General features: G+C 27.6%; 1 protein-coding gene across 1 annotated transcript in view; it reads left to right on the plus strand.

Moving 5' to 3' along the window:
• Window positions 1-13,108, plus strand: part of LOC111680980 (serine-rich adhesin for platelets) — a 118,833-nt gene that overhangs the window by 79,222 nt on the left and 26,503 nt on the right. The window contains exon 2 of the mRNA XM_023442700.2: window positions 1,484-1,869. Within this exon, the coding sequence (XP_023298468.2) occupies window positions 1,484-1,869 (386 nt within the window). The remainder of the gene's footprint in view (window positions 1-1,483; window positions 1,870-13,108) is intronic.

Below are 13,108 nucleotides of genomic sequence, written 5' to 3' on the forward strand. Positions count from 1 at the left end.
CTAGACTATAGACTAGACTATAGACTAGACTATAGACTAGACTATAGACTAGACTATAGACTAGACTATAGTCTAAACTATAGACTAGACTATAGACTAGACTATAGATTACACTATAGACTAGACTATAGACTAGACTATAAACCAGACTATATGCTAGACAACTGATAGACTACAGACTAGACTCTACACAAGAATATAGACAAGACTACAGACTAGATTATAGTCTAAAATATACACTAGTCTATAAACTAATTTGTATAGTCTGACAAGATTACATTCCTTACTAAAAACTAGACAGTCCAGACTATATATGTACTAGACTATAGTCCAGTTAGTGTTGACTATAGAAAAAATATAAATTAAAAAATCCATTAAGAAATTTATGTTTCTTTTATTTACAATTTAAAAACCGTTTCTGTTTTTCATAAAAAATATCCAGATCATGAGAAAAAAACATGAACTTGTACAAATTTTCAGTTGTATAGAATAAATTAATATTTTTTTAATTTATTTACAAACAATAAAAATTATATAAATTATAAAATTTTAATATTTCTTTTTTCATAAAGGAATTTGTATCTGGTTTATGTTTAAATAAATTATACCAATGGCAAACCATTATTTATTATTTTTTCTCAATTAAACAAAAAACCAAAAACATTGATCTCTAGGCTAAATTGTATATAAAAAATGCTATTATAGCAAAAATTGTTTTATTCATTTAGCAATAATTTTATTTCGTAAGATAAATATGAACAGTAATAAAAAACTTGAATAAATATTTTTCCTCATATATAGTACTTACAGACAATACAGTCAGTCTATCTTGAACAAATAAATAGTATTTTAATTGGAAACAGATCAAAATGTAAATAGAATTATAAATTCAAAGTTAAATTTTTGTTGTATACCCTGTTTGAAAAGTAATGGGACTTGTGAATAAGGTCAAAATTAATGTAACATTCAAAAGTTGTTAAGACAAGATTCCATTAAAAAGTTTTTAGAAATTAAAGTTTCTCCGAAAATTCGATTCCTTTCAAAAATGTATTTTACTTTTTAGACAACAAATCTAAGATGTAATCATAAATGCCAACAAAAACTACACTCTGTCTGATTTAGTTATTAACTATTATTATTGTAATTAGCAAAAACAACAATAAAAATAAACAAAAAATAAAAAATTATATAGTCCCAAGCAATTTTTCATTATTTTTTATAGACAAACAACAAATGAGTCATTAAAATCCTAAAGATACAAATTATTATGGCAGAAATGGCAAATAAACGACACGTTACACACTTCACTCCACTCCACTCACTCACACAACATAATTGTTGACTTTAATAGCCTTCAATAATACAAAACTATAAATAAAAAAACATAAAGAAACTCTATACTAATTCCTTTACAACTTATTGATTAAGAAAAAAATGTTTAAAATTAACAATTTGTATTTTTATTTCTTCTTTTTTTTTGCAGCGGAAAGCGACCTTTTAACATTCGCACAACGTAAACAACATTATGACTGTGACAAGTCATATATAAAGGAACTCTTTACTGCCGATACCCGACCACGTAGTGTACGTGTTCTTTATGAAGATGCCGGTAAAGTGACACCACCTCCATCCTCCTCTACGGCACAGTCATCGGCGGCTGGCTCTCCCATACAATTTGCATCCGGTCATGTTTTAGGTGATGGCAGTAGTAATAACGATGGCATGCTTGATATGACCAATGCTGGTGGTACAAATCATCATCATCTGGCTGCTGGCAGCGATGATCTGTTGTTGTGCTCATCAGCATTTGGTATAAATACGAATCGTATGATGCGTACACGTATTGATGCTGAAATTGAAATAAGATTGGTAAGTCAAGTTGTAGTACATAGTTTATTGTTTGTATAGGGTGTTATAGTTAGGAGGTGTTAAAAGGATTTGTTGAAAAAAAATTATAAAAGCAGCAATATTTATATAGCAAACAATTGTCTAAAAGCAAGCAACTCCATCATAGAGAAAATTATTTTGAAACACAACAAATAATATTTTACGTAGAAAGTAAGGTACCTATAAAAGACAGTAACTTTTTTATAAAAAAGTTGCTTGAATTTTTATAGAAAAAGTTGCTTGAAAAGTAGCAACTTTTCTATAGAAAAAATTGCTTGAAATGTAACAACTTTTCTATAGAAAAAGTTGCTCTAAATAAAGCAAAAATTTTTTTAAGAAAAAAATTACTTGAAATGCAAAAATTTTTCTCAGAATTAGTTGAAGAATGCAACAACTCTTCTCACAATAAGTTGCTTGAAATGTAACAACTTTCCTATAAAAAAATTTGCTTGAAATGCTTGAAAAATTTACTCCGAGAACAAAAATTTTTTTATAGAAAAAGTTGCTTGAAATGCAGCAACTTTTTAATTAAAGAAGTTGCTTGAAATGCAACTACTTTTCTGTAGAAAAATTTATTTTAAATGAAACAACTATTCCATAGAAAAAGTTGCTCTAAAAGCAGCAACAAATTTTTTTATAGAAAAAATTACTTGAAATGCAATAATTTTTCTCAGAATTTGTTGAAGAACGCAATAACTCATTTCAGAATAAGTTGCTTTAAATGCAAAAACTTTTCTATAAAAAAATAACCTTTAAATGCTTGAAAAAATTACTCGAAAAGCAACAAAATTTTTATAGAAAAAGTTGCTTGAAAGGCCACAACTTTTCTCTTAAAAAATTGCTTAAAGTGAAACAACTTTTCTGTAAAAAAATTAGCTCGAATAGCAACAACTTTTCCATAAAAAGTTGCTAAAAAGGTAATAGTTTTTCTATAAATAAGTTTGCTTGAAAGGCAACAACTTTTCTATAGAAACTGTAGCTTGAAAGACAATACATTTTCTATGAAAAAGGTTGCTTGAAAGACAACAAAGTTTCTATAGAATAAGTAGCTTGGAAGACAGCAACTTTTCCAGAGAATAAATTGCTTAAACATCAAAAAATTTGCTTCAAAATAGTGTAACTTTGTTGCACAAAAATAAATATTGAAAACATTTCCTGCACAACAAGATTCCTTAAAAGGTGTAGGGTATATTAGTTTCAGTATAGTCGAATGTAGCACACTATATTACATTAGTTTACACCCTGTTTTAAAATGTCTTTTTGATCTGTAATACTTTGATTTCAACATATATGGCAGTAACAGAAATCATAGACATTTCATTAAATTTACAGTAATAAAGAAAAGTTCTACAAAAAAATAAAATTTAATTTTCTAACACACTGTACGAATATAATAAAGCGTAAAGAATTTTATCTAATAAGGTTTAAATGAAGATTGTTTAGGTTTTTTTCTTTAATTCAGACGAATACTTTTCTCCTGCACTGTATGAATTGCATGTGTGAGTATGCTTTGATTTCTACATTTAAACTGGTATTTAACGGTTTTTTTCTATTTCAATTACTCTTCATGTATTTGTCAGTGTATGTATGCACACGGGAATGGGTGTGTAAGTCCGTTGTCTGCTAAAAAACCATCATTTTCCATTTAACAAGTTTTGCTATTTAGCTGTAATTTGCAGCAATGTATTTTACAGACTGCTGACCAAGCGACCGACAAACCAAGCAAATATAATGTTGTAATCATATATACAATATTGTTTTTTTTTTCAATTTCTCTATAAAGAAAAATGTACAAAAATTCAACAAAAATTATCAGTTTATGGTAACAGGTATTTAAACTTTTCAGACATGATTTAGTGAACACAAAACAAACAAAAAAAAATAAAGTTAAAATAAGGGGTTTGCAAACAAACATGATTATTTTCACACAAAACACTCGCATTAAGAGGAAACTATTTGCAAATTAATTTCAAATAGCAGCATGACATTCATAAGCCAAAAAGTGTGTGAAATAAAAGGATCAAAAGAAATTATGAAAATTTAATTTAAAAATATTTTATTTTAAATAATAAACTTCACTTTTTATTTTCTCAACTATTAAACAAAACGTATTAAATAAATTCTACTTAAAAACAACTTTTTAAAAGATACACTTTAATCACTTTTAATGAGTAAATGTAAAAGGTTATAAAAAGTAATTAAGAGGTGAATCAAACTAATATAGCAGTAAATTGTATTTAAATTTATGCAATCACAATGTAACAGCTCTAAACAGAGCTTAAGAGTACTACTGCACTAAGTAGTTGTTATCTTTTACGATGATTTGAAAAGTATTAGAAATTCTTGCTAAAACAAACACACAAAGTAGAATGTAATTTTAAAATCATTGTTGCCTGTTAGCTTGATTTCATTCTAGCACCAAAAGCAATCTTTGCTGATGCTGTTGAGTAATTCTGTTCTGTTGTGAGGGGCTGTTGTAAGAAAGAAGCTCAAGTTTGTTTGTTTTCTTTTTTTCTCCCTGTAATCTTTAGAGTCATAAATATTAAGCTGAACTACAAGTTTCTTTTGCAGCACATACATACATACATACATACATACATACATACATACATACATACATTAATATGTTGGGGTACTAGAACGTGTGTATAAATATGTATATTTCTACATATTTATATTGTTTGTACGAACTTAAGTTGGCAAAGTTCGTAGAATTAATGTGTGGTCTCAAATAATGACGACAACAAAAACAACCACACGACAACTCTGTACTGAAGTAATAATAATTTTGTTTAACAGCAACAGAATACTACTATGAGCTTAAAGCGGTATTTTGCTTTTATATACACTGAGAAAAATCTGCTGATGTAAATTAAATATAAAATAATTGGAGAAAAATTGCTTAAAATGCAAAATAAAAGCAATTTTTCTATAGAAAAAAGTAGCTTTATAGCAAAAAAGAAAGTCCCCCGGGGCATGCTTCCTTGATGAAGAACTCTCATTGCAATCCCGGGGTAAAGAGTTACTCTCAGTACTTCTAGTCTGCTGGGGTTATAAAATGGTAATGTCATTTCACTCCTCCGAAATTCATTGGAATGATTTGAATATAAAATAATTAGAGGAAAATTTCTTAAAATGCAAAATGAAAGCAATTTTTCTATAAAAAAAAGTAGCTTTATAGCAAAAAAGTCCCCCCGGGGAATGCTTCCTTGATGAAGAATTCTCATTGCAATCCCGGGGTAAAGAGTTATTCTCAGTACCTCTAGTCTGCTGGGGTTATAAACTGGTGATGTCATTTCAATCCTCCAACTTACCTTGGAATGATTTGACATGGGGTCGAACGAGAGAACCACATAATCTCGTACTACTGATAGCCAGTTACATGCAGGACTTGTCCTGTCTGGATTCCTTCGGTATCCATGTAGTGGTGTTGTTTAAACCCAAATGAAGATTGGCGAATGCTCGATGAAGCCTATATTTCGGGATAAGTTTGGTGCTGTTGCGGAATGACAAAAGATACAGAGGAGTACCACTGGGTCCAAGTGTTAGCAATGTGTTGGTTAAATGTATATGATACAGGATGAATTTATACCTAAATTCAAAATATCTGTTGTTGTTCTCTTTGATTATGTCAGATGAATGAGAAGTATGCTGAATTGAATGATGATGGATGAACGGTACACGTGTTACCATTGAATTGTCCTTCTTTGTCCAACTATATTCTCAGAAAACTCTTTTTATCACGGTGTGTTCTCTGTAAGTAAGAAGAAAGTATTTGGCTTATTTTATGGATTCATACTTCGGTAACGTCTCTAGGAGCTGTTGCCGACTCAACAGAGGCCATCCCATCTGCGTGGTTGTACACGGAAGTGATGTTTTTGCAGGATGTTTGACCAGCAGGGATTTTATAGATCAAATAATCGAACAAAGTACCGGCCGTAATGTCATATACAGACTCAAATTACCACCTGCGTGTAAGGAGCACAATGGTGCCGTGGTGAGTCGTCTGATAAACTCACCTACTGGTTAAAAAAGACTACCGTGAAATAGGCCCACAAGGCAGGTGTTCACGTAAAGCGCTTCGTCATTCGTTTGTACAAAAAGTAGCTTTTACAGCACCAATTTTTCTATAGAAAAAGAAAGCTTTAATAGCAGCCATTTGTGTATAGAATAAGAAAGCTTTTAAAGCAGCAAATTTTTTCCATAGAAAAAGAAAACTTTAACAGCAACAACTTTTCTATAGACAAACGTATAATAAATAATGCATAAATAAAACTAATTTCTTAACGTGTATTTTAACCGATTTCATTCCTTTAAACCTCTGCTGCCAAAGGCAACCTAAACAACAAACTCCGAAATGTGTTTGAGTATGTATGAACGAAGAAAACAAAATAATGGTTTGTTTGCATGGTTGACTCCGACTAAGTGACTGACAGACAGACAGACGATTCTATATGTATTGCTTGGTCAGGCGACATTTTACTTTAGAGTCTTTGGCCACAACGTATGGGAGGTACATAAATATGTTTCTTACAATAGACAAATACTAAGTAATGGCTCAAGTAAATATTACTAACTACTCACTACACGTAGTAACGAGTACAAACTTTAAGCTTTAGGCTTATTTTTATTTTTTTTTTGCTTTACTTCAGCTGTTATATTCATTAGTATTTGCCAAAGTGACACAAACAAGACCAGCCTTGAAAAATTAATGGTGTAATAGGAGTAGAGGGGAAAAAAACCACAAATATTTTTAGTTTAAGTAAGATTTTGTGTTTATAAAATCATTTTAAAATTCTTATGAAAAAAATATATGTTCTTCGAAAAAGTATGTGTTGCACTTTTATGTTTTACATGTGTTTTAAGAATTTTTTTTTGGATTTTTTTCAAATTAATGGATTTTGTGAAAAAAGTGAAGCCTACTTTAAGGCGGGAGGAGAAGGTCAGGTTTGCTTATGTGCATTGCCTCACTCCTTAAGAGTGAGAGTTTTTATTGCATTAAGGGAAGAGTTCAGTTATGCTTATGTGTATTTAAGAGAGAGTTTTAAAGGTTTCATTGATTAAAACTAGATTGCAGTATAATATTTTAAATTAAAACATACAAATTTTAACTTTAAAACATGTAAAGACATTTTCAATTTGTTTAGTATTAAAAATAGCTGCCATTTTTTCTTTAATTAATTGTCTCATTTAATATAATATTTAAATCTATAATATGTTTGATTTTTTTAGTGTACGTTATTTTAGAATTCCAGTTTCCAGTTTCCAGTTAAAATTGTGTAACACTAATAAACTAAATTAATAATTTAATTCTTTTACTGCATTAAAGCAGACAGTTGTGGTTTTTTCATAGCAAACGATCTTCTTCATTTAGCTTAACATAGAAAACATCTTACAACAGACCTAAACAGACAGACAACAGAGAAAGACATTTTATTTAATATAAAATAGTATTTATCTAATGTATTCGATAACAAAAGTCCATAAAAACTAAATACCATAATTAAAATATAAAATTTATATTAAACAAGTTTAAAATAGACACAAGCATACAGCCAAGCGGGTTGTATTGCTGTAGTCATTTGCTGGTATATATTTAGCCATAAATGACTAAATGTGGTTAAACGCTAAAAGCAATTCAATAAATTTTTTTGTTGCAAATAAACAGTTATTGACTTTTAGGAAAAATAGTTGTAGTTCTACTTTACTGGTGGGATTCTTTGTATAAACAAAGTTGTAATATGAATTTTTTTGTCTATTACAAAAATTTGTTCGTTTGTTTGTATTTATTGTTAATATTGTTCATATCTTTTGTCTGAACAATATATAATATTAGTTAAGCCTTGTAGTTTTATTTTAATTAAAAAAACTATTTTTGTTTTATTATTTTGTTTGTCTTAAGTTTAAAAAAGAGCAATAAAATAAAATTTTAATCCTAAAAACATACAATAATGTGGTGGCGTTCTGTTTTTCCTAATAATATGCAATAATTCCTTAAGGATAACTACAGCAGCCAATTTATATGCTTTAGTTTTTTTTTTTTTTGGTTTACAGGGGATTTAGTTTTTTTTAACTTGCTTTTAATATTCTTTACTTTTTTCAATAGCTAGGGGACATTGTTGCGCAAAATTGTATGCTGAAACTTTAAACAATCTCTTTCGTTTTAAATATATGTTTTATAATTCAAATATAATCGATTTATACCATTGCACCAAAAATATGCAACATATTTTTTTAGCAGAAAAATCCCGTAAATGTATGCATTATAATGTTGTTGTTTCCATCATGTTTCATAAAATAGCTTATTTAAAATCCATATTTTCATATCCGTTACACTCTCCTCTGTACAAATGGCTAAAAGTGCAATAAAAAAAAATTGTAACGGAATATAGTAACTACAAACATTTTTTCAGTTTGCCACAACAACATTTATCTGTAAATGTATTCCCTCGACAGTCAAACCAATATGATGACGTTCAACATTTTACTACAAAACATGTAAGTAGTAAAGAAAAAAAAGAAACTAACTAACCCACTCACTCACTCACTCAGTAGAAGGAGCAACATAGATATTGTAATTTTATGTTACAAAACAGACGATGGCGATGAAGACGATGACGACGACAGCAACACCATCAAATAAACTCGTTAAAAAGTCAACTACTATGGAAATGATTCTGGTTTTGAAAATGTACATGCTATATACATGCTGATGCTGATATACGTTTGCTACGTGTGTCTGGGCCACTTTAATATAATTTTACTTTAGAGCATCGAATGGCGACATTTATGGTGAAATTTTTTTTTTTCAATTTTTATAAATTTTATTTTCATTCACTTTTTTATTATTAATATGAAATTGCATACAAAAAAATCAACACAGACATACTGTGTAGGTATGTGTGTATGTTTTAACTGAAAATAATCGTAATAATAATTAATGAATGAATTCTTAAGATAGAATTTCATTTTATTACCTTCGTTAAGTGATATAAATGTCTGAATCAATTAAATAACATTTTTGTTGTTGGCGAAAAACGAGGGATAAGTAATAAAAAGTTTTCTAGAGAAAAAAAGCTGCTTTAACATCTAAAATTTTTCTAGAGATTAGCAGCAGTTTTTCTAAAGAAAAACAAAGCTTTAACAGCAGCTATTTTTGTTTAGAAAAATGTTTTAATAGCAGCAGTTTTTCTATAGAAATAGAAAGCTCAAAAAGATGGAATTTTTCTATAGAAAATGAAATCTTTTACAGCAGTTTTTTTTATAGAAAAAAGCTTTAATAGCATCAATTTTTCTTTAGAATAGGAACGGTTTAATAGCAGTTATTTTTCTATGGAAAAGGAAGCTTTTTCAGCAGCAATTTTTTTATGGAAAGAGAAAGCTTTAAAAGCATCATTTATTTTAGAGAAAGAAAGCTTTATTAAATAACTTTTCGATTCAAAAATTCAGCGATTTTTCTTTTAAAACAGAAATCTTTAACAGTTGAAATTTTTCTGTAGATAAAGAAAGCTTTAATGTAAAAAGGTTTTTAAATAAAAAGCTGCTTTAAGAGCAGCAACCTTTTAAAAAAATAAAGCTTTAACAGCAGACATTTTTTATAGAAAAAGAAAGCTTTAAAAGCATAAATTATTTTTTAAAAAAGAAAGCTTTCAGAAATCTTTAAGCTTTAATGTAAAAAGCTTTTTAGATAAAAAGCTGCTTTAGCATCTGAAAATTTTCTAGAGAAAAGAGTGTTTTAATAGCAGCAGTTTTTCTATAGAGAAAGCTCAAAGAAAGTCGCAATTTTTCCAAAGAAAATTAAATCTTTTACATCATCGATTTATCTTTAGAATAGAAAATCTTTAACAATTTAGCAATTTTTTTTTTTATAGAAAAAGAAAACTTTAACAGCATCAATTTATTTAGTAAAAGAAAGCTTTAACATCATCAATTTTTCTTTAGTAAAAGAAAGTTTTATTAAGTATCTTTTCGTTTCAAAAATACAGCGATTTTTCTTTTAAAACAGAAAGTTTTAACAGACGAAGTTTTTCTGTAGAATAAAGCTTTAATGACATTAATTCTCCTATAAAAAAAGAAAGCTTAAAAAGCAGGAATTTTTCTAAAAAAAAATGCAAGCTTTTATTGCAGCAGTTTTACTATAAGCGAAGGTTAGTCTTAACATCAGTTTTTGTAAAGAAAAAGTAGTTTTAAAGCAGCAATTTTTCCATAGAATAAGAAAGCTTTAATAGCATCAAATTCTATAGAATAAAATAGCTTTAATAGCTGCCATTTTTTATAGACAAACGTCAGTCTTAATAGCGTTTTTTTTATAAAAGAAAAGTAGCTTTAAACGCAGCAATTTTTCTATAAAAATGGCTGCCTTAGGAAAATACGTATGTTCATTAATAACATACTTTCAGGCATATAGAAAATAATTTAAAGCTGCTAAAATATTGTAAATCCAAAAAAATCGTACAAAAATATATCAACTGGAAATAATGCCTTAAAACTATCTACAAATCCCTGTAACGAATCCAATTAAAAATCTTTACACACACACATAATATTCATTGGAATTTTCTTAAACTTTTCTGCTATTTATTAGTTTCTGTAGGTACATTTAAAAGCCAAAAAACTAAAACCACAATTTAACCCAAATTTTTGTTTATAAATGTCCATGTAATTTTTGAACTTTCGTCCATAAACAAAAACCATATGCTGTTGGCTACTGCTGCTGCTAACTGCTGTTATATCGTAGTATGTGGCATGTAATCACTTTGTATTTTTTCCAAACAATTGCCTCTAATAAGCTTAAAAAAGAATACATATGAATCAGTCAGTTTAGTTGTGTGTGTGTGTGTGTGTGTAAGTTAACTTTATAACAAAGTTAAAGTTTATTTTTTATTATCATTATTATTTTTATATAGAGTAAAAATGAAATGAGAAAAAAACTAAATAAATATTGGTATTTTATTTCAGAATTTTATAAATTTTCTCTACATACAAGATACATTTACAATTTTAATTAAACTGAAAGGATTTTTGCAATCAATTGTTATTGTTTCCTTTGCTCAATTTTATTTTTATTTATTTAGTTTTGTTTTCTGTTTGATATAAATTTGGGTAGTAAAAAAAACAACTATACTAAGAGGATTAAAAATCATATATGAAATCAGCAGAAACGTGGAAAGAAACACTAAACTTTAATAAAAGGGGTTTATTTATGTTTTAATATTATTATGCAAAAAAGCCTAAAAGTATGTTTTATTTATTAAAGTTTTCCTAGATGTATGCCATATTATTTGTTTCGAAGCAATTCATTTATACCTTTTAGCAAAATTTTGTTGATGTAGATAAGTTCTTTTTATTGTCCTTTGAAACATACACTCCTCTTTTAATATATGCATCCAGACAAACACACAATTGACCTCAACGTTAAAATATAAATCGATTTTGTTTTTTCAAAGAAATATTTCATTAATTTGTATAATTTAAAATTGGCTTTAGTGTAGGCCAAAGTGGCTTTTAACTGTAAATTATAGTTTTTTCTATGTTTTTAATAAATTTTTATATTTTTCGTGGTGCGATTTTTGCGTGAGGAAGTGCCATTTTATTTGTTCGGTGGCATAACATGGTATATATTTTTTTTAAATATTCGTGCTTAAATGATTTTTATTTGCGTTAAAATGCTTAAAGGCACTTTTTTGCTTTTTTCTCAACCTTTCCAATAAAGTTTCAATGGTCGGCACTTTAAATGAAGTTGTAGATGGTGATGATGACTATGTTGTTGCAGTCAGATAATAAAAAAAAATAGAACAAAGTGGTAATTTGAAGACTGATGATGAAATGTTATGAGTCAGTTGGTTAAAAAAAAACTTTTGGGTTAAACTTTGTTTGGGAGAAAATGAAACGTGTCTATTAAGTGTAGCCTACATTGTGGCTGAAACAGACAACTTTAAATGTAGCACAGTTATAGGATGTTTCTTGTTTTATAAAAGTTAAATGTATATTTTGTTGCATCATTTCTTTACAAATTAAAAGTGGTAGATGATCTCATTTTTTTTTTTTTTGGTTATGGACAATGATTAACATTTTTGCAAAATGTTCATGACTATTTTTCTATAGAAAAACCTGCTCATTTTATGAAAAGGTTTTTATACTACAATTTGTTTAATTTATGGCAATTTTTCTATAGGAAAATATGATAGGAAATATTTATTATTTTATGGAATTTTTTTTTAGGAAATGTCGATTTTTTTTGTATTAATTTTTCTATAAGAAAAGAACATTTATAGCTATTTTCTTTGGAAAATGTTGTAATTTTATGCAATTTTTCTATTGGTGAAATTGGTCTTTATGTGACAAGTTGTTCTGTATAAAAAATGCTCATTTTATCACATGTTTTCTATAGAAAAAGTTTTTTTAAACAATTTTTCTATGGGAAATGTTTAATTTTTTTTAAATTTTTTTATAGAAAAAGTTTATTGTTTTATTAATTATTAAAAAAAAATTCTATAGGAAAAGTGGCTCATTTTATGTAATTTTTTCTATAGAATAAGTTGGCAATTTTATTGCAATATATATGTAATTTTATGGCAATTTTCCTATTAAAAAGTTGGTACTTTAATGGATACTTTTCTATGGAAAAAGATGCTCATTTTATGAAAACTTTTCATAGTGAAAGTTGTTAATTTTTAGACAATTTTTCTTTAAGAAAAGTTTTTATTTTATTGTAATTTTCTATTCTCATTTTATAACATTTTTCTATAGAAAAAATTGCTCTTTTTTTTCCATTTTTTCTATAGAAAAAGTTGCTTTTTTATTATTTGCAAAAAAACAATACAATTTGTCATGTTTCATAACTTAAAACTAATGACACACTTTTGGACTTAATGTTGAAATGGAATTTAAGAATGTATTTGCATGCATTAAGACACAGGTGTTACAAAGAAATATTGATAAAATTGATAGCATACATTTAGGTGTACACAAATAAATTAGAAACAACTTCAAGAAAACTTGTTATTGGTCTAATGTAGGTCAGGTATAATAGGAATTTAATATTATTAATTAAAACATACTTTAGGGTTGAACCAGATGTATAGTTTCTAAGTTGTATTGTGTTTATTAACAATAGCACAACTTTAGGTAGAAAAACTTTTTACAAATTTGATTTCAATTGCTTATTTTAGGAAAGAAGGACATACTTTTTGGTTGTAAATATCTAAGTTTTTTCGTTAAA

The sequence above is a fragment of the Lucilia cuprina genome, chromosome 4 (genome assembly GCF_022045245.1).
Source record: "Lucilia cuprina isolate Lc7/37 chromosome 4, ASM2204524v1, whole genome shotgun sequence".
Taxonomy (NCBI): domain Eukaryota; kingdom Metazoa; phylum Arthropoda; class Insecta; order Diptera; family Calliphoridae; genus Lucilia; species Lucilia cuprina.